Genomic DNA, 21,435 nt, shown 5'->3' with positions numbered 1-21,435 from the left:
TCAGTCTGTCCTCACAGCAATCCAGTGACGGAGGTGGGTGCTGTCAGCCTCCACCACACAGAGGACACAGCCTGCGAGCTGGGTCAGGACTCCTCCCAGGCCAGCAGGACTCTCTTATCTGCACAGTTAACAGCAAGGGCAGCAGCCTCCCGCCAGGCCTGAGGAAATCAGCTTAAAAGCCGAGGGTTTGGGATTCAGTTGGGGTGGGGTGGGGCTCTGGTCCAGGCAGGCTGACCTGAGGGTGAGGACCGCAAGAGTGGCTGGTGTGTGTCCCCCACCAAAGCTTGCAGAGTCCTTATTTTTGCTCTGAAGTCAGGTTGCCTCCTTCCCTCCCCATCAGCACAAAAAGCAACAACACAGAGGATGTCTCCAACCAGGGAACATTTAATATCTGGGAAGGTGCGTTCTTTTGGGAGATGGAGGAGCTGACTCGGCCAGTGACCCCCAACCTCCACTCCCTGAATTGCAGAGGAAGCTGGGCCAGAGGCTGGTCTGCAGGAGAAAGAACACCCAGCGGGCTCCCCGCTGCCCACCCTGAGGCCAGCCTTCAGGTCATGCCAACACTGTGTGTAGCAGGCCTTGGCCGGGGGCCAGAGGGGCCTCAGGGCAGGAGCCCTGCTCGCATCTGGAAGGCCAGGCCATCCCCTCGGGTGGCTTGCTGGGGAAGAAAGCACACAGGAGGGGACAGGTCAGAAGAAGAGCTGGGGGTGGGCCTGGGTAAGGGGGCGACACCCACCTTATTGATCTCTCTGTGTCGCTCCTTGGTGACGATTTCCTCTAAGACCTCGCCGTCTCCCTTAATGAGCCTGGGGATGGAGGTGGGCAGGCTGAGCCTCTTAACTGAGAGGCCAGAGCACCAGAACCAGAAGCATCTGGCAGAGGGGTGCCAGGCCCAGGCCCCACCACCACCCTGAGCAGGCTGCCACACCCTGCTGGCCACTCCCACTCCTCCCTCCTTACCTCCCTCCCTTTCCACAGAGATGAGGACAGAGGGTAGCTCTGCCATCAGACAGGCCAGCTGTGGCTCTTTGAAGGCCCTCCCTCAAGGCCTTTCCAGCCCCTGCAATTGCCTACTCCAGCCAATAGGGAGCAACGGCCTGAGAAGGCTCATCAACAAGGGACTTTTCCCCTGGACATCAGCCTGTTTCGAGCAGCAGCAGCCCCCATCCCTCCTCCTGAGAGTGCAGTCTGGGGCCAGCGCGCCCCACCTGGTGCGTCCTGTCTCCGGGTCCACCACCTTGCGGATGACGCTCTGCCGGGCATCCCACTCCTCCTTGGTCATGGGCTTCATGGCCTGGATGCGGGACTTCTGCTCGTCCGTCAGGACTGGAAGGGAAGATGGCAGAGAGGCGGTGGCAGGGCCTCAGGGAGGGGATCCTCCCTGCCCTGCACCCCGGGCAGCACAGTACCTGGGCCATCCTCTTCCTCCTTGGCTGCTCTGTGCCACTGGTCCAGCGAGGGCCCGGGCAGAGCCTCAGTCTGCTGCATTCTGGCCTTCTCCTTGCCTCTCTTCTTCAGCTTCTTCTTCCTTTTCTTCTTCTTCTTCCTCTTCTTGTCTTTGTGCTTCCCCCGCTTCTTCCGGCCATCGCTGGAGGAAGAGGAGGAAGACGAAGAGGAAGAGGAGCTAGAAGAACTGGAAGAAGAGGAGGAGGAGCTGGATCGTGGTCTCCTCCGGGCCTTGTGCTTGCTTCTCTCTGTGATGCAGGGAGAAGGTGAGGCTGGAAGGCCAGGAGGGGAAGAAGTAAACCTTCGTCCCCTTGCTCTGGCCTGTAGCAGGCTCAGGCTGACTACCTCCTGGCAGGGCTTCAGCACGCTGTGGAGAGGCACCTTCTCGACTCCGCAGTCACTGTCTGCCCAAGAGCAAGGTGGCCAGCACCCACATCTTAGGCCCTGCTACACCAAAACTATGATAAAGTTCTTGCTTCACTCCGTATTCAATGGATTGGCCCAGCCCCTGGATTCTGAGCGTCTTTCATTCCAGATAGCGAGGACACTCTTGTGTCCCTCTGAATAGTGCGCTCTGTGATTTTCCCAGTCAGTCTGGAGAAGCCCTCCCGACTGCCTGCAACGTCCTCCCTGAAGTTCCCTCATCCCTTTCCCATTCCCTCTGGTCCTCACCCTCAGCCCCAGAGGAGGTGCTGCTGGCCTTGCGGCTTTGGGATCTCGAAGCCGAGGAGCTCCTCCGGACGTCCTTACTGCTCTTCTTCCTTTTCTTCTCCGACCCTCGCCCCCGGGAACGGCTGCGACTCCTAGAGCGCTTGCGGGAGCCGACGTGAGCCATAGCGCCGCGAGCTGCAGACACGAAGGCGCGCTTAAACCCGGGATCGATCATGGGGCCGGCCCGCAGACTGGGTTCCCAGGGAGGCTCTACTTTGGCCGAGTCAACCAGACTCGGCCTGGTCTTCTGGGGCCTGGCACCCGTCACTACCCGGGGCAGCGTTATTGAGGGAGAGTTGGAGGAACCGTATGATCCTCGCCCGCCCCCAAACCCGGTAACCCAAGTTCTCCGCGGACTACCGGCTCCACCGCTGCGGCCCCTTTAAGGGTCCTCCCCCGCGCGGACGCTTCACGGCTGCGCGCGCAGCTCAGGCGCCTTTAGGAACGGCTGCGCTCCTCGGCTGCCAGGTGCATTCCTCTTCCCTCCCCATGTGCACCTACCCTCCACCCCGTGCCCTCCGCGGCCTGCCGCCTCAAAGAAGTCCCCGGGGCTATTCCTCTCCCTCTTCAACCGCCCATCCGGCGGGACCGCCAACCCTACACCACGCCTTCGCGTGAGGAAGCAACGGCTGGGTGACTTCCGGCCCGGGCGGTGCACTGGGAGGCTGTCCGGCCGCGAAGCGAGGCGCTGCTGCCTTTAGTTCTGAAGCCCCATGTTCCGTCTGTGGGGCAGCCCAAGAAACCGAGTCTGGCGCGCTCACCTCCGAGAGGCGAGCTGGGGCTCCAGGCTTCCGCCTCTAGGGGGAGCTCCCGGACGAGAGACCTGCTCGCCAGCCTGGTGCCAGTCCCAGAGCTCACAGGCCCTTTGCCGGAGCTGTGCCCTCTCCCATCTCTATCCTATTCGGTCGGCGCGCAGCACCCCCAGTCCCTGTGAAGCCCAGGGGAAGAGGCGACTGTGGATTTTCTGTGGACATGTCCACACCAGCAGGCCATGAGCTCCAGAACCTTGGTCTTTCCGATGTCTGCTTTCAGTAATACAGAGAGGTCACAAACTCAGACGTCCATAGAAACCAGGAAGATCATAGCAACATATGAGGGACCCCTGTGAGGGAGTGTACCACAGGCCTCGAGAGTGGGGGCAGCTGAGTCTGGTCTCCCTGGTTTCTGCAATGTGGACTGGGGCCGGGTATTTCCAGATCTTCCCACTTTGCCAGGGGAGCCCAAACTCAAGATTTCAACATGGAAAACTCTCCCAAACATAGCATAGCTGCATGCCTCATCCAGTCTTGGGGCCACCGAGTTGCAAACTCTTTGATAGTAATGACAGCAGCAAACCCAGAGGACTGTTGTAAATTGCTTTATAAATGGGAAGTCATTTGATCCTCAAAACAGCTCTAGGACACAGGTACTTTCCAGGAAAAAAAGACTAAGGCAGAGAGAGGCAGGTGGCTTACCCACAGTCACAACTGGAAGTGGCTGAATCAGAATTTGAATCCAGGCAGTCTGGCTCCAAGTCCCTGCTTTTAATCCTTCTGCAGCAACCCCTCCATACCATCCAGAAGATGGAGGTGACCCACCCTCCATCTTTGTTGGTGACCCACCCAAATCCCCTTAGAAGACAGGTGCTCTCGACTTTAGTCATGGTGTCTGCTGCTGACACCCCACACCTGGACTCTGCTCTGGAAGATTCCCTTGGCCACTGGGAGCCACGCTGCCCTGGAGGTGGATGTTGGGGAAGTTACTCACCCGCTCCATACCCTGAAACACCCCATAGCCAATAACTACTGTTGAGGGCAAACTGTGCTACAGTTCATGCTCCAGAGAGCCCCATGGGATGGGGCTGAAGCTGGATGCTGTGTCAAACCATCCTGGTCCAGCTCCTTCCTGCCCTGTCCTGCTCCTCCCTGGAGCGCTCCCTCCTTAAACCACTTGCACAGGAATTCCGGTCTCAGGCTGTGGTCTACAAGCCCAACCTAAGCCAGCCTGTCTGCTGCAAGAATGACCCAGAAGCCTGTGTGTCCTCTCGAAGCAAAAAGTGCTGAGGGCTGCAGGGCGTTTATTTCCGTCCTTGCCTGCCACCCTGGCCCTGAACAAGCTCAAGTTAGGGCACACACATCCACCGTGGCGGGCTCCTCGCGGGTGAAGCCATCACCGAAGCCCTCGTCGTCCACCAGGTCAGGCTTGCGGCAGCACATGGGGCAGAGGCGGTTGCGCACGGCCGAGGCCCGGAGCCAGACGACCAAGTTCCAGCGCTCACCAGTGCCCAGGGGCCGGGCCCCATGCAGCTGGCCCCCCCGGTGCAGGAGGCCCTGGCCCACCACGTGCTCTACCTCCAAGGGCTTGGCCAGGGTTGAAGGCACCTGTGGACAGTGGGGCTCAGGCCTGGGTACTCACGGTGGCTCCGGCCCAGCCCCACGGGTTAAACACACTAACCTGGAAGAGATCCCCGAAGTAGAGGGCACCCCCTGTGAAGGCCTTGCCCAGGGATACATTGAGGGTGAGCTCGGCGTTATCGTAGTGGCAGCCCAGCTCGCGGTCCTGGCCAGGCGCGTATTTGACCACAAAGGCCCGGTGGCTGTCCAGCCAGCCCCCGCCACAGTCTGGATATAGCAGGGCCATCAGCGGCTGGAGGAAGCGCTCCCGCAGTGGTGTTACCAGTGGTTCATCCAGGCCTAGCTCATGTAGCAACACCTGTGGGTGGGGGAGCCCAGAATTAGCAGGGAAGCTGGTAGGGCCTGTCCCTGAGTCCCTGGGGGAGTCCCTCACTAAGGACAGTGCTGAGTGCTATGCAGACATCATCAACCTGCTTAGCTTCATAATAATACTGCCTGATTTCATCTTACAGATGGTGAGACCAAGGCTCAGAGGAGGTCTGTGCTGGGAACACGTCTCCCCAGACAGACGTCCCTGCCTCCTTGTGCCGGCCGGGTGGAACCTCACCCACCCCATAGTTGTTCATGGTGTTGGGTCTTCCCTTGGGCATGTCTGACTGCTCGAAGTGCTCCAGCTCCTCCAGCAGGGCCTGGCAGAAGGGCGCTGTGAACACTGGCAGCCGGTAAATTCGCTTCTCCTCTGCAGAGGGAGAGGGAGGGAAGTTTTGGTTAGCCAGGAGCTAACCTTTTCACTTCCCCCAGCCTCAGTCTCCTCATCTGTAGAATGAGGATGACGTGAGTACTCACCTTGTGATGATTAAATGGGCTCTTGTGATGGTCAAATGACATAATGTGTGTGGCAAGGGTGCCCTATTCTTGGACCCCCCCCCCACCACTCATCCCTAGATCCTCACCCTGCCCTGAGGTCTGACCCCCAAATTCAGATGTGCCTCCTGGCTGGTCACCCCTATCCCCCAGCTCCAGGTCCTGGCAGGTTCGGGAGACTTCACTCTTGCCCCCTCCTTCAGGTCTCAGGATGGGAACTGTTCCCCATTCCCACCGCCACTGCTAACCCTGGGGCAGGTCTCTCACCATCCCTTGCTGACCCCTGAGCCCACACTTGTCTCAACCATCCCCTCATTAACATCTTTAGTCACCCCAGTTTGAGGATGCCGGCTGGCTCGTGCCTGGTGCACAGCACTGAATTACTGATCACTGTGGTGGATGTGTGTGCAAGTGAGTGAATACGATGCCCTCCTCCTGATAGTTCCATCCTACCCCTCTTCTCACTCCTGCTGGGTTGACTTTTAGAGGCAGATATGGTGGGTGAAGGGACCCCAGTCTGCCACCCCCAGTCCTGCCAAGTGGCAGGCCAAGACCTCACCTGACACTGTCTCCAGCCGCTGGAGAAGGCCCTTAAGGTCTGCGCCTGAAGATGCGCTGTATTCAGCTGCAGCCAGAAATTCAGGGGCCAAAGCGGCCTCCTAGGGGCAGAACACACCAGCCATGGGGCAGACAGCCCCCAGGCCCGGATGCCTCCACCTCCTTCCAGTAACCTGCCCCCTGCCAGGTACCTGCAGCAAGTTGTAGACCTCTGGCCGTGCTGGGCGGTAGGAGCTGGCAATGAGGGCTTTCCTGGCAGCCGACTCCGGCCCCAGCCGCCGCCGCCGCTCTACCTCCTGCTTCAGCTGGGGTGACACAGGGCCTGGTTACCAGAATGGGGCCTCCCATCCCTCCCAAGGGGAAGCCCAGTCTTCCTATGTTCCTGACTCTGCCAGGGTAAATGGCAGGTGTTAAACTGTTAGCTGACGGGGATTCCTTCCAGAAGGGGGCCCATCCCACTGAGGGCTGCACCAGCTTGGCTGGATTGAGACCCATCGCTGCACCTTCACCAGCTGGGCCCAACCAAGGAGGGGAAACAGAGTCCTGGTTAAGTCTTGTGTTCCAGAGGCTGCAGATGGCTGTCTTATGAAGCTTCTCGACACTTAACACCACCCCGCCATGGGAGACAAGCAGCAGTGGCAGAAGTGGTGTCGGGGGGAGAATGAAGAATCAGGAGCCAGGTGGCACCTGGTGTGAAACCTTGAGTAGGTGACTCCTCCCCTTGAGTGCAAGTTTCTCATCTCAAAAGGGCACAAAGCAGACAACTTGGCGTTTTCCCTGCTTTCTCTTTTCCAGGTGCCGGCACCCAAGTGCTGTGGTAAGTGGGGACAGGAGGAAGTAAGGGGAGGTCAAAGGAGCCCTTCTGGGATCTGACAATGGCACACCTGAGGCCGGGAGACCCCTCAAGCTGCTGACACAAATCTAAATAGAAAGGGCCGGGCTGGGTGCAGAGGGGGCGGTGAAGGGTGGGGAGTGTTACCTCTCCCAACAGCTGCTGGAAGTCTTTAGGGCTGACACAGCCTCGGCTGCGCAGGATCTGAGAGCAGAAAAACCAGTAAGTGTGATAGTGTGACCTGGGGCAAGTCTCTTAAGGTCTCTGAGCCTCAGCTTCTCCACCTTGAAATGAAGATGATCCGATCACAGGATCATCGAAAAAATGAAATGTGATAAGCACGTTAAGCACACAGCAGCGGCTCTTGTTAATAACAGAGAGTACTCAGCCAGGCCCTGCCCTGAGCACTTTACATGTAGTTCATTCATTGATTCCTAACGACAGTCGCACTAAAGCGATACCATGATCGCCATCTGAGGTGGAAAATACGGGAGGCAGCTAGAGGTTAAGTCAATCTTCTCGTCCGATCTGAGTGCGCCAAAGGCAAAGTAAACGACCCCGGGGACTGAGATCCCGCCTCCACCACCGCTCCCCGCTCGTTTTCCCGCAGAGCCAATAGAGGCCACTCACGGGCTCGTAGTCCTGGCGCAGCTGCTGTTCGCTCCGGAAGCGCACGTGCAGCCCGTAGCGCGCCACGTACAAGTTCTCTGAGCAAAAGCAAGCGCAGCGGCAGAAGCGCCGGGGAGCCGCTGCGGTCCCCATGGTAAGAAGTGTTGCATTGCCCCACCGGCTACCGTAGGGACACTTCCGGGTACGCCCCCAGCCGGGCAGGGGCGCGGTTTGGAACCAGCGGCCAAGGGTCCGTTCTAAATTCCCAAATTCAGAAAAGAACGAAGACTCCGCCCCAGAAAACGGTCTACGGTGCAGAAAGATACTCCCAGGCAGGAATGAGACTGGCAGCGTCGGCTAAGAGCACGCCAGCCTGATGGGCCGCTGCTTCACAGTTTCTCCATCTGCGAGGCGGGGATTAATCATCCCTCTTTACAGATAGGTGAACTTGAGTCACACCCTCACAGGACTTGGAGAAGTAGGAACTCGGAATTCCAAGACCTTCGGCTTAAACGCGCTGCCTCCTTTTTCTGCTAGGAGCTTTTAGCGGACCAGCTGAAGTCACGAGGACAGTTGGAGCCTTGGGGTCCGATTTTGTTCCAATTGAGCTCCAGTTTTGTGCGTCTGAGCTTGCGTTTAGCATTCATCCCGGTCCCTGTCCGGCGCTCCCGATGCCTACGCCCCTATCTCTTAGGATTCGCAGCGGATTGCCCCAGAGAGTGTCTCCACGAGAGGGCTCCGTCCGGCGAGACTTCCGGTGGCTCTCGTCAAGGATTCAGGTGTGAGGGGGGGAAATAGGGTGTGGTCCGTCGTGGCCACACCCCGCACAACCAGGTTCAAGTTCTGCACAGCCAAGTGTGAGATGAGTATGTTTCTGTTTGATAGAGCGTGCCCCGCAGCATCGCGGAGACCCAATCACAGTACACGCAACTCTCTTCAGTTTACTCCAGTTCAGTCGCTCAGTCCTGTCTGACTCTTTGCGACCCCATGGACTGCAGCACGCCAGGTTTCCCTGTCCATCACCAACTCCTGGAGCTTGTTCAAACTCATGTCCATCCAGTCAGTGATGCCATCCAACCATCTCATCCTCTGTCCTCCCCTTCTCCTCCCGCCTTCAATCTTTCCCAGCATCAAGGTCTTTTCCAGTGAGTCAGTTCCTCGCATCAGGTGGCCCAAGTATTGGAGGTTCAGCTTCAGCATCAGTCCTTCAGGACTGATTTCTTTTAGGATTGACTGGTTTGATCTCCTTGCTGTCCAAGGGACTCTCAAGAGTCTACTCCAACACCACAGTTCAAAAGCATCAATTCTAAGGTGCTCAGCTTTCTTTATAGTCCAATTCTCACATCCATATGTGACTACTGGAAAAACCATAGCTTTAACTAGATGGACCTTTGTTGGCAAAGTAATGTCTCTGCTTTTTAATGTGCTGTCTAGGTTGGTCATAGCTTTTCTTCCAAGGAGCAAGCGTCTTCTAATTTCATGGCTATCCTCACCATCTGCAGTGATTTTGGAGCCCCCCAAAAATAAACTCTCTCACTGTTGCCATTGTTTCCCCATCTATTTGCCATGAAGTGATGGGACTAGATGCCATGATCTTAGTTTTCTGAAAGCTGAGTTTTAAGCCAAGATTTTCACTCTCATCTTTCATCAAGAGGCTTTTTAGTTCTTCACTTTCTGCCATAAGGGTGGTGTCATCTGCATATCTGAGGTTATTGATATTTCTCCTGGCAGTCTTGATTCTAGCTCGTGCTTCATCCAGCACGGAATTTTGCATGATAACTCTGTCTTGGGAACCCCATTATGATCCACCATGCACCCCCAAAGTCCCAATCTGCAAAGCCCTGAGAAGAAGCTGGGCTGGCAGTCATGTTGCCAAGCTGGCAGAACGAAGGTGCACACCTGGGGAGGAAGTCTTGACCTGTAGAACTTCTTCCTGCACTAGAGTTCCCTGCATGGTTCAGCATGAAGCTGGGGTGGAGGTGGGGAGGAAGACTCTGGGGCTTTAATACCCCCCAGATAAACAGTGACTATGGATGACAACTGTTGGCTGAGTCCCACCTCGACTGGACCTGAGCTAACACGTCTACTACCAGTCACCTTAACTCCTTTCATCCCTACAGCAAACCTTCGAGCTGGGTACTGTTATATCACCATGTTACAGAGGGGCAAGGGGCTTCCCTGGTGGCTCACATAGTGAAGAATCCACCTGCAATTCAGGAGACCCAGGTTCGATCCCTGGGTCAGGAATATGCCCTGGAGAAGGGAATGGCTGGCCACCCCAGTATTCTTGCCTGGAGAATCCCATGAACAGAGGAGCCTGGTGGGGTCACAGAGAGTCAAACAGGACTGAGCAACTAAACACACATGCACACATGGGGAAACTGAGGTCCAGAGAGGTGCAGTGACCTGCCCCATGTCATTCCCAAGTAAGGGACATATACATATGGGGATTGAACCCAACAGTCTTCCCTTTGAGTTCCCTGTTCACCACAGTATGAATATTTTGACCACACCGTGTAGCTTGTGGGATCTCAGTTCCTGACCAGGGATCGAGCCCACACTTCCTGCAGTGGAAGCGTGGAGACCCAACACCGGGACTGCCAGGGAAATCCTTTGTTGGCATTTTCTTGATGACTCTGCTTTCCTTTCCTCTTGTGTACACACAGGTTCACACAGTCACACTCACATCCACAGTGACACACACTCTTGCACACACTCAAACACAGCCTTACATGCTAACACACATTCACACAAAATCACACATGTGTACACACCCTCACACATATCACCAACACTCCCTCCTTTATATGCATGCAACATTCCACATTACAGTCACAATCGCACACTTCTATTAATAAACCCAGTAAACCCAAAGGCCCTGCAGTGGGCTGAGCTTGGAGTGCTAGAAGGACAGCAAAAAGCCTACAAGAGGGTGAGTCATAGAGAAGAGGGCCAGGGTTGTATTTGGGACCAAATCTTTGGGCCACTGGTACCATTTTGGATTTTATTCTGCGTACAAAGGGAAGCTGTTTAGTCCTCACAACAAGGTAGGAACTTGAGGTAGGAGCTATCGCCATCTGACAGATGTGGAAAATGAGGCTCAGAGAGGTTAAGTGACCCATGCGAGGTCACACAGCTCATATGTGGGGCAGTCTGGAAGGAACCCAAGTCTGACCCTGCTGGGTTCCTTCTTGGGCATGAAAACCAGGTCTTTGCACCTCAGACATTCTGGGGCCCAGACCTGGGACTCCCGAAGCTACCAGGCTTCCCCAGGGAGCAGAATGACTGTCAGGGACCTGCTTGCCCCTCAAGGACCCCACTCCCCAGCCCAGAGCTGTGGGGCCTGAGCAGGTGATTAAAGTTTTATAGCCATCTTGATTGCCCAGCGATAGTGAAGGGCCCTGCTCTCCAGGAGAGGATCTATTTCCCCAGGTCTTCATTCATTCCCCTTCTTAGCACCTTACTGTCCCCCTCCCGCCTCCCCAGGCCCAGGGCAGACCAGCTGCCCAGGCAGCCACCACACAGGCCTGCATGTACAGCCCCCCAACCCCGGCTAGCTCACTTGTTAGGGTGCTCCTTTTTTGGCTGTTTTTGCAAGATGAGTGTGTTCTGCTTCTCAGTTGAGACTGGCCCTCCCCGTGCCCCACCTCTGCCCCAACCTGGGCTCCGTCACCAGAGGGAACCACAGCCAGAATAATAACAGTAAGCACCGAATCACTATGCTCACAGCCAGCACTCACTTGGACTTCTGTTGACCTTGTGAGATATTATTATACTTAATTTTGTTGTTGTTTAGTCGCTCAGTCATGTCCAACTCTTTTTCGACCCCGTGAACTATAACCCACCAGACTCCTCTGTCCTTGGGATTTCCAGGCAAGAACACTGGAGTGAGTTACTATTTCCTTCTGCAGGGGATCTTCCTGACCCAGAGATTGAGCCCATGTCTCCTGCATTGGCAGGTGGATTCTTTACCACTGACCCACCAGGGAAGCCCCTATCCTCATTTTACAGATGAGTAAACAGAGGCTCGGAGAAGGCAATGGCACCCCACTCCAGTACTCTTGCCTGGAAAATCCCATGGATGGAGGAGCCTGGTAGGCTGCAGTCCATGGGGTCACGAAGAGTCGGACATGACTGAGCGACTTCACTTTCACTTTCCACTTTCCTGCATTGGAGAAGGAAATGGCAACCCACTCCAGTGTTCTTGCCTGGAGAATCCCAGGGATGGAGGAGCCTGGTGGGCTGCGGTCTATGGGGTCGCACAGAGTCGGACACGACTGAAGCGACTTAGCAGCAGCAGCAGCAGGGACATAAACCTAGTGGATGCAGAAGCAGAATTGGAACATCCAACTGGGGAATTCTCTGGTGGTCTAGTGGTTGGGACTCTGCACTCTCACAGGGTTCAATCCCTGGTCGGGGAACTAAAATGCCACAAGCCTTGCAGCACGGTTGAAAAAAGGAGAACACCCATCCTTTGGATTCCAGAGTGATGTGTGTGTGCATGTATGTATGTGTATATATGTATGTTGTATGCATGTATATATGTCTATACATATTCACTTGAACTGACAGCACACATGTACAAAAGGACACAAATCATAAGTGTCCAGTTTGGTGAATTTTCATAAACTAGACACACCCACATAACCAGCACCCAGATCCAAAATCAGAACATCCCAGCCCCTCCATCACCACATGTCCCCCATCAATGACTGGCCATCCCAATGGTAGTCACTACTCTGACTTCTAAGAGCAAAGATCAGTTTTGCCTGTTCTTGAATTCAATACAGATAAAATAATGTAGTATGTGCTGTTTTGTATGCCGCTTCTTTCGCTTGGCATTATTTTAAGTGTAGTTTATTTACAGTTTTGTGTTAGCTTGCTTCTGATGTACAGAAAAGTGATTCAGTTATAAATATATGCATATTCTTTTTCATAATTCTTTCCCACTATAGTTTATTATAGGATGTTGAATTCAGTTCCCTGTGCTATACAATAGGATCTTGTTGATCTGTTTTTTATATAGTAGTTTATATCTGCTAATCCCAAACTCCTAATTTATCTCTCCCCCACCCCCAACATTATGATCTTGAGATTCATCAGTGTTGTATGTAGCAGCGGCTTATGTTTTTTTGTGGCTGCATAATATTCCACCAGGTGCCCTCCTCCACCGTTCATTATATCTCCTACAGCTGATGGGCATTTGCATGGTTTCCAGTTTGAGGATGTCACAGATGAAGCTATAATGAACAGTTTTTACTGTGGTTAAAATATACATAATGTAAAATTGGCTTCTTAACCATTTTTTAATACACTTTATTTCTTCAGAGCAGTTTTAGGTTCACAGCAAAATAGAGTGGAAAGTATAGAGATTTATCATGTGTTCCCTGCTGCCTCCCACACAGAGCCTCCCCTGACCATCAACATCCCACACCAGGTGGTAGATTTGTTACAATCGATTGTCACATTGGCATGTCATTACCACCCAAAGTACTTCATTTACATTAGAGTTCACTCTTGGAGTTGCATATTCTATGGTTTTTGACAATGTATATGGTCACATATCTACTATTATGGTGTCATATGGAATAGTTTCAATGCCCTAAAAATCCGCTATGCTCTGCCCATTCATTCATCCCCTCTTCCTTTCTTTTTTTAAATTACTATTATTTTAAATTTTTAATTTATTTTTTTTGGCTGCACTAGGTCTTTGTTTATTTCTTTCCTTTTCTCCTTTGCTTTTCGCTTCCCTTCTTTTCACAGCTATTTGTAAGGCCTCCCCAGACAGCCATTTTGCTTTTTTGCATTTCTTTTCTATGGGGATGGTCTTGATCCCTGTCTCCTGTACAATGTCACAAACCTCATTCCATAGTTCATCAGGCACTCTATCTATCAGATCTAGGCCCTTAAATCTATTTCTCACTTCTACTGTATAATCATAAGGGATTTGATTTAGGTCATACCTGAATGGTCTAGTGGTTTTCCCTACTTTCTTCAATTTAAGTCTGAATTTGGTAATAAGGAGTTCATGATCTGAGCCACAGTCAGCTCCCGGTCTTGTTTTTGTTGACTGTATAGAGCTTCTCCATCTTTGGCTGCAAAGAACATAATCAATCTGATTTTGGTGTTGACCATCTGGTGATGTCCATGTGTAGAGTCTTCTCTTGTGTTGTTGGAAGAGGGTGTTTGCTATGACCAGTGCATTTTCTTGGCAAAACTCTATTAGTCTTTGCCTGCTTCATTCCGTATTCCAAGGCCAAATTTGCCTGTTCCTCCAGGTGTTTCTTGACTTCCTACTTTTGCATTCCAGTCCCCTATAATGAAAAGGACATCTTTTTTGGGTGTTAGTTCTAAAAGGTCTTGTAGGTCTTCATAGAACCGTTCAACTTCAGCTTCTTCAGCATTGCTGGTTGGGGCATAGACTTGGATTACTGTGATATTGAATGGTTTGCCTTGGAAACAAACAGAGATCATTCTGTCATTTTTAAGATTGCATCCAAGTACTGCATTACAGACTCTTTTGTTGACCATGATGGCTACTCCATTTCTTCTGAGGGATTCCTGTCCGCAGTAGTAGATATAATGGTCGTCTGAGTTAAATTCACCCATTCCAGTCCATTTCAGTTCGCTGATTCCTAGAATGTTGACATTCACTCTTGCCATCTCTTGTTTGATCACTTCCAATTTGCCTTGATTCATGGACCTGACATTCCAGGTTCCTATGCAATATTGCTCTTTACAGCATCGGACCTTGCTTCTATCACCAGTCACATCCACAGCTGGGTATTCTTTTTGCTTTGGCTCCATCCCCTCATTCTTTCTGGAGTTATTTCTCCACTGATCTCCAGTAGCATATTGGGCACCTACTGACCTGGGGAGTTCCTCTTTCAGTATCCTATCATTTTGCTTTTTCATACTGTTCATGGGGTTCTCAAGGCAAGAATACTGAAGTGGTTTGCCATTCTCTTCTCCAGTGGACCACATTCTGTCAGATCTCTCCACCATGACCCACCCATCTTGGGTTGCCCACAGGCATGGCTTAGTTTCACTGAGTTAGACAAGGCTGTGGTCCTAGTGTGATTAGATTGACTAGTTTCCTGTGAGTATGGTTTCAGTGTGTCTGCCTTCTGATGCCCTCTTGCAACACCTACCATCTTACTTGGGTTTCTCTTACCTTGGGCGTGGGGTAGTTCTTCACAGCTGCTCCAGCAAAGCGCAACCACTGCTCCTTACCTTGGACGAGGGGTATTTCCTCACCACCGCCCTTCCTGGCCTTCAATAGCTCCTCTAGGCCCTCCTGCGCCTGCCCAGCCACTGCTCCTTGGACGTGGGGTTTGATATAAGCATCTGAATGCAGAGGTCCTAAGAATAGCAAGAAGAGATAAGAAAGCCTTCCTCAGCGATCATTGCAAAGAAATAGAGGAAAACAACAGAATGGGAAAGACTAGAGATCTCTTCAAGAAAATTAGAGATACCAAGGGAACATTTCATGCAAAGATGGGCTCGATAAAGGACAGAAATGGTATGGACCTAACAGAAGCAGAAGATATTAAGAAGAGGTGGCAAGAATACACAGAAGAACTGTACAAAAAAGATCTTCACAACCCAGATAATCACGATGGTGTGATCACTGACCTAGAGCCAGACATCCTGGAATGCGAAATCAAGTGGGCCTTAGAAAGCATCACTACGAACAAAGCTAGTGGAGGTGATGGAATTTCAGTGGAGCTATTTCAAATCCTGAAAGATGATGCTGTGAAAGTGCTGCACTCAATATGCCAGCAAATTTGGAAAACTCAGCAGTGGCCACAGAACTGGAAAAGGTCAGTTTTCATTCCAATCCCAAAGAAAGGCAATGCCAAAGAATGCTCAAACTACCGCACAATTGCACTCATCTCACATGCTAGTAAAGTAATGCTCAAAATTCTCCAAGCCAGGCTTCAGAAATACGTGAACCATGAACTTCCTGATGTTCAAGCTGGTTTTAGAAAAGGCAGAGGAACCAGAGATCAAATTGCCAACATCTGCTGGATCATCAAAAAAGGAAGAGAGTTCCAGAAAAACATCTATTTCTGCTTTATTGACTAAGCCAAAGCCTTTGGCTGTGGGGATCACAATAAACTGTGGAAAATTCTGAAAGAGATGGGAATACCAGACCACCTGACCTGCCTCTTGAGAAATCTGTATGCAGGTCAGGAAGCAACAGTTAGAACTGGACATGGAACAACAGACTGGTTCCAAATAGGAAAAGGAGTATGTCAAGGCTGTATATTGTCACCCTGCTTATTTAACTTCTATGCAGAGTACATCATGAGAAACGCTGGGCTGGAAGAAGCACAAGCCGGAATCAAGATTTCCGGGAGAAATATCAATCACCTCAGATATGCAGATAACATCACCCTTATGGCAGAAAGTGAAGAGGAACTAAAAAGCCTCTTGATGAAAGTGAAAGAGGAGAGTGAAAAAGTTGGCTTAAAGCTCAACATTCAGAAAACGAAGATCATGGCATCTGGTCCCATCACTTCATGGGAAATAGATGGAGAAACAGTGGAAACAGCATCAGACTTTATTTTTTGGGGCTCCAAAATCACTGCAGATGGTGATTGCAGCCATGAAATTAAAAGACGCTTACTCCTTGGAAGGAAAGTTATGACCAACCTAGGTAGCATATTGAAAAGCAGAGACATTACTTTGCCAACAAAGGTCTGTCTAGTCAAGGCTATGGTTTTTCCAGGGGTCATGTATGGATGTGAGAGTTAGACTGTGAAGAAGGCTGAGTGCCAAAGAATTGATGCTTTTGAAATGTGGTGTTGGAGAAGACTCTTGAGAGTCCCTTGGACTGCAAGGAGATCCAACCAGGCCATTCTGAAGGAGATCAGCCCTGGGATTTCTTTGAAAGGAATGATGCTAAAGCTGAAACTCCAGTACTTTGGCCACCTCATGCGAAGAGTTGACTCATTGGAAAAGACCCTGATGCTGGGAAGGATTGGGGACAGGAGGAGAAGGGGATGACAGAGGATGAGATGGATGAATGGCATCACTGACTCGATGGACGTGAGTCTGAGTGAATTCCAGGAGTTGGTGATGGACAGGGAGGCCTGGTGTGCTGCGATTCATGGGGTCGCCCAGAGTTGGCCACAACTGAGCGACTGAACTGAACTGAGGTCTTTGTTGCTGTTTGGGCTTTTTCTAGTTGTGGCAAGCAGGGGCTACTCTGTGTTGCAGCAGGCTTCTCATGGCGGCAGCCTCTCCTGTTGCAGAGCACAGGCTCTCGGGCTTCAGTGGTGGCAGCACAGAGGCCCTAGAGCAAGCGCGAAAGCCTCAGTAGTGGTGGTGCACTTGTTTAGTTGTTCTCGCAGCATGTGGAATCTTCCTGGACCAGGGATCCAAGCCGTGTCCCCTGCACTGGCAGGCAGATTCTAATCTACTATGCCACCAGGGAAGTCTTCCCCATCCTCTCTTGACCCCTGGCAAACACTGATCCTTTTACTGTCTCCATAGGTTTTGTTTTGGGTTTTTTTGGCTTCACCACAAGGCATGCAGGATCGCAGTTCCCCACCAGGGATCAAACCCGTGCCCCCTACAGTGGAAGTGCGGAACTGTAACTAGACTGCTAGGGAAGTTCCTCCATAGTTTATCTTTTCCAGGATATGCTATAGTTGAAATCATCCAGTATTCAGTCTTTTCAGATTGGCTTGTCTCCCTTGTGTGCATGAGTGCTAAATCGCTTCAGTCATATCTGATTCCTTGCAACCCCTTGGATTGAATCTCACCAGGCTCCCCTGTCCATGGGATTCTCCAGACAAGAATACTGGAGTGGGTTGCCATGCCTTCCTCCAGAGGATCTTCCAGACCCAGGGATCAAACCGGCATCACTTATGTCTCCTGCATTGGCAGGCAGCTCTTTACCACTAGCACCACCTGGGAAACCCTGTCTCCCTTAGTAATATGCATTTATGTTTCTTCTCTCTTTTCATGGCTTGATAATTTATATTTTTTAGCATAGAGTACAATTCCATTGTCTGGATTATCATTTTAGCCATTCACCTCCTGAAGGACATCTTGGTGGCTTCCAAGTTTTGGCAATTATGAATAAAGATGCCCTAAACATCTGTGTGCAGGTTTCTGTGTGGACATAGGTTTTCAACTCGTTTGGGGAGTGTGATTGCGGGATCATATGGTAGGAGTATGTTTGATTTTGCAAGAAGCCACCAGACTCTCTTCCAAAGTACCTGTGCCATTTTGCGTCCCCCCAGCAATGAAAGAGAGTTCCTGTCGTCCGCGTCTTCATCAGCATTCGGTGCTGTCAGTGCTTTGGATTTGGGCCATTCTATTAGGTATGTAGTGGTACCTTGTTGTTTCAATTTGCAATTTTCTAATGAAAATTACATTGACTGTCTTGCCATATGTTTATTTTCCATCCGTATTTTTCATTTGGTGAAATGTCTGTTCAGGTCTCTTCCCTGTTTTTCAGATTATTTGTTTTCTTATTGTTGAATTTGAAGAGATCTTTGTATGTTTTAGATAACAATCTTTATCAGATATAGATATATAAAAAACAAGTATTTTCTCCCAGTATGTGGCTTTTCTTCTCATTCCTTGAACAATATCTTTTGCAGAGTGGAAGTTTTAATTTTTTTTTTTAATTTGACTATGCAGGCTCTTAGTTCCCACACGTGGGATCTAGTCCAGACCAAGGATTGAACCCCAGGCCCCCTGCATTGGGAGCGTGAAGTCTTAGCCACTGGACCAGCAGGGAAGTTCCAGAATTTTTTTAATTTTAATGAAGTCTAGCTTATCAGTTCTTTCTTTCATGGATCATGCCTTTGATGTTATATCTAAAAAAATCATCTCCATCCCCAAGGAAATAGAGATTTTCTCCTACATTATCTTCTAGGAGTTTGATAGTTTTGTGTTTTACATTTAGATCTGTGAGCCATTTTGAGTTAACTTTTGTGAAAGATATAAGATTTGTGACAAGATTTTTTTTTTTTTTTGCACATGGGTGTCCAGTTGTTTCAGCACCGTTTGCTGAAAAGACTGTCTTTGTTCCACTGTGTTGCCTTTCCTCCTTTGTGGGAGATCAGTTGACTATATTTATATGGGTCTATTTCTGGGCTCCCTGCACTGTCCCATTGATCCATTTGTCTTTTGTCAACAACGCACTGTCCTGATTATGGCAGCTTTAGAGTAAGTCCTGAAGTCAGGTAGTGTCAGCACAATGACTTTGTTTTGCTCCTTCAATATGATGTTGGCTATTCTCACACAGCAAAAATGAGAGAGCCTGAATCTGGTCCCAGCTCTGAGTCACTCTAGCTTTTGGATAATCCATCCAGGAGCTTCTCTTCCGGTACAATTATATATTTGCTTTTGTTTTGGCACAAACAGTATCATACTTCGGCTTGATTCTATCCCTTGTTTTTACTCAGCACATTCAGGAGGTCATTTCATACCTTTCTGTAACTTTTGTGTATAGATTGACACATAGTTGTTTTTTTTCCCCCTGCTACAGGGTATTCTGTTGAGCATGCTCTGTAATTATTTGGCGAGTTCCCACCAGACTTTTGCTCCTCCAGTAACTATCTGCAAACTAGTATCTTCCGCTCCCTCCACAAGTCTATCTATAGAAGAACTTCCTACTGGGTCAAAAAAAAGAAGTGCATTTACAATTCTGCACTTGGCCAGATCCCCTTGAAAGAAGCTGTCCCATGTGAGGAGCAGAGGCTGTTTTAAATTCAGGGAGTGTTTTCAATCTCTGACTGAAGGCTGAATAGAGACAGGGGCATATCTTGTCCCCACCCCCCAACCCCTCTGGGCTTGACCTACTCTCCTGCCCATGAATGGATCCCTCTTCTGTTCCTCAAATGCCAGGTGAGTTCCCACCTCAGAGCCTTTCCACTGGCAGTTCCTCTCACCTAGAATACATCCCCTCCCGATCTTTCCATGGCTCCCTCTTTCTCCCCTTTCACCTTCCTCAGGAAGCCCTTCGGGTTTTATTTACTTTACAGGAAATAAGTAATAACCTGGCACTACCTGAGATTATCTTACCGTATTTACTTGTTGATTTCCGCACCCCACAAAGAATGGGAGTTTTCTCTTTTTTCACACCCAGCATCGAGCACCTAGACCCCAGCGATCACAGAGGACATGTAGGTTCCCTCCTCTCTCCCACTTCCCACCACCCTGGCTCTATTTTTCTCCATGAAATGTATTCCCTTCCAACAAGTATAATTTACCTATTCATTATGGGTAGCGCCTGGCTCGCTCACTAGAGTATCAGCCCCAGAAGGGCAAGGATCTTGTTTTGTTCTCCGCAGCATCTCTTAACACTGACAAGAGGGCACAGCACATAGTGCCTTTCACCAAGTATCGGTTGAATGAATGAGGATCGTAACCTCCATCCTCCAGGGCTGGCAAGGTTGTCCCTCTGGAACAAAAGGCAGATTAAAGAGCAGGCCCCCCGCAGCAGGTGTGGCCATTTCCTCCCGCTCAGAATGGGCCTCTAAGGGCTGGCTGGAGCCCCCCAGAAGGGCCTTGGCCTTGCGGATGGGGGCGGGACTCGCCGCTGGTGGGGGCGGGGCTTGCCGCAGGTGGGCGGGCGGGTAGTCCTGACCACGCCCCCCAGAGGCCCCGCCCGGCGGGAGGCCCCTCCCCGCCCATCAGCGGGCCAGGGTGCCCGCCCTGCCGGGTCCGCTCCGACCTTGCTGCGGCGCAGCCCGGGGCGGGAGGCCCGGAGGAGCGGCGGGAGGAGGGAGGAGCGGCGGGAGGAGGGAGGGGCGGAGCGAGCGCAGCGCCGGGCGCAGTCTCCAATGAGCCGCGCGGAACCGGCGCCCCTGAGGACCCCAGCCCGCTGCTCCCCCTCCCCACGGCCCACCTGGTGCCAGGTAAGATAACAGGTAAGAGTGTAGCGCCCGGGACCCCCGACCCAGATCTTTCTCAGGTCGAGGTGCTATGCCTGCACAGGCTGGGGGGCCACTTGGCTCTCCCTGCCCCGGGGGTGGAGTAAAGGCATCTCGGTAGAAAGTGGGAGCCTCCTGGGAGCCTTCCTGGCCCCTGCCTTGGGACCCCAGCGCCCGCAGTCGCATGTCCCAGCCCCCCATCCCTGCAGCATCCTTTCTACGCCGCAAGGAGATTGCATTTTTTTTTTTTTAACCTTTCAGGTGCCGCCACCTCTTGGAAAATGGTGGGGGTGCCTTTTGGGGGTGGATCCTGGGATGACTGTTCCCCCAAGATCTGACTGGCAGCTCTTCCGAGGGCTCCCCGCACCCTCCAGCGGGGAGCTCATAGATCCTGAGAGCCTGGCTATATCAGAAACCTGGGGGTAGGCCTGGGTCTGCCGACCTTGGCGAACCTCTTCCCCCCACTCACCCTGGCTGGCCAGTGGGTTGAGCCTTCTCTGCCTCCATCTTGGCAGTTAAGCCTGTGGGTTCCCAAGGGTCTCTGCCTTGTTTCTAAGCCTCTGTTAAAGCAGGGTGCCCCTCCCCAGACCTGAGGTTAATTAAATTAGCTTTCAGCTGGTCTGACAGGATTCCCCGCCCACTTCCCCGCCCCCTGGAGATTGGCTGGCCTCCATTCCCTCGCTTCAGGCGGGCAGGTGCCAGGTGACCAAAGGAGGCTGGCAGGAAAGCCACCGTAGCTCCCCAGTTCGCTTCACCTAGCGCTGTGAGTCATCTGAAACAACTCTTCGAAGGCCCAGCGTGGGCTAGGGGGCTCAGCAAAGGTGGAGTCAGGGAGGAAGAAGTCCTGGCCCTGCATCCAGAGACCCCACAGTGATACCATCCCACAGCACCGGCCCCAGTCAGCTGGACAATACCGCTGGAGGGTGAAAAGTTCACCCCAGAAGTTGGGGGTGAACTGAACAGGGTGGGCCCCTCCAGGTCCTTCATGACGCTTTCTTGGGAGCCCTGCATAGCCTGGGTCCCAGAGAGAGAAGTGTGGATTTCACCTGTTCTCTGTGCATCATTTGACTTCCCCAAGCCTTTGTTTGCCTATCTGTAAAATGGGAATGAAAACTGAGAGACCCTCCCTGAGTAGCAGTGAATAATCAGGAAGGGAGGTGCCAGGCACTTAGCACATTGTCAA

At 51.8% G+C, this 21,435-nt stretch overlaps 3 protein-coding genes across 6 annotated transcripts in view; 1 reads left to right on the top strand and 2 right to left on the bottom strand.

Moving 5' to 3' along the window:
* Positions 1–361: 361 nt before the first annotated feature.
* ARL6IP4 (ARF like GTPase 6 interacting protein 4) lies at positions 362–4,019 on the bottom strand. Of its 2 annotated transcripts, none has more exons than XM_070386270.1 (6): positions 2,659–4,019; positions 2,119–2,292; positions 1,410–1,718; positions 1,209–1,326; positions 737–806; positions 362–658 (listed from the first exon to the last, which is right to left on the bottom strand). In XM_070386270.1, exons 2-6 carry the CDS (start codon positions 2,279–2,281, stop codon positions 602–604), a joined length of 717 nt encoding a protein of 238 aa, XP_070242371.1. In that variant the 5' UTR covers positions 2,282–2,292; positions 2,659–4,019; the 3' UTR covers positions 362–601. The 2 variants fall into 2 exon arrangements, with proteins under 2 accessions (XP_070242371.1, XP_070242372.1); XM_070386271.1 differs by having other exon boundaries at positions 1,410–1,694; positions 2,659–2,818.
* A 154-nt stretch (positions 4,020–4,173) lies between these two features.
* On the bottom strand, positions 4,174–7,793 carry OGFOD2 (2-oxoglutarate and iron dependent oxygenase domain containing 2). Its single transcript, XM_005904678.3, has 7 exons — positions 7,375–7,793; positions 6,892–6,948; positions 6,104–6,217; positions 5,914–6,013; positions 5,102–5,229; positions 4,591–4,848; positions 4,174–4,517 (listed from the first exon to the last, which is right to left on the bottom strand). The coding sequence occupies exons 1-7, from the start codon at positions 7,504–7,506 to the stop codon at positions 4,254–4,256; spliced, it is 1,053 nt and encodes a 350-aa protein (XP_005904740.1). The 5' UTR covers positions 7,507–7,793; the 3' UTR covers positions 4,174–4,253.
* Positions 7,794–8,012: 219 nt separating this feature from the next.
* ABCB9 (ATP binding cassette subfamily B member 9) overlaps positions 8,013–21,435 on the top strand; it is a 41,960-nt gene continuing 28,537 nt past the window's right edge. The window contains exon 1 of one of the 3 annotated variants that reach the window (XM_070386269.1): positions 8,013–8,132. The gene's annotated coding sequence lies outside the window, so the exon portion shown is untranslated. Of the gene's footprint in view, positions 8,133–20,093; positions 20,250–21,435 lie in introns of those variants that run through there. The other 2 variants (XM_070386268.1, XM_070386267.1) reach the window with 2 other exon arrangements.

Source organism: Bos mutus, chromosome 17 (assembly GCF_027580195.1).
Source record: "Bos mutus isolate GX-2022 chromosome 17, NWIPB_WYAK_1.1, whole genome shotgun sequence".
NCBI classification, from domain to species: domain Eukaryota; kingdom Metazoa; phylum Chordata; class Mammalia; order Artiodactyla; family Bovidae; genus Bos; species Bos mutus.
Note: the sequence above shows the minus strand (reverse complement) of the source record. Positions and strands in the feature narration are given on the sequence as shown.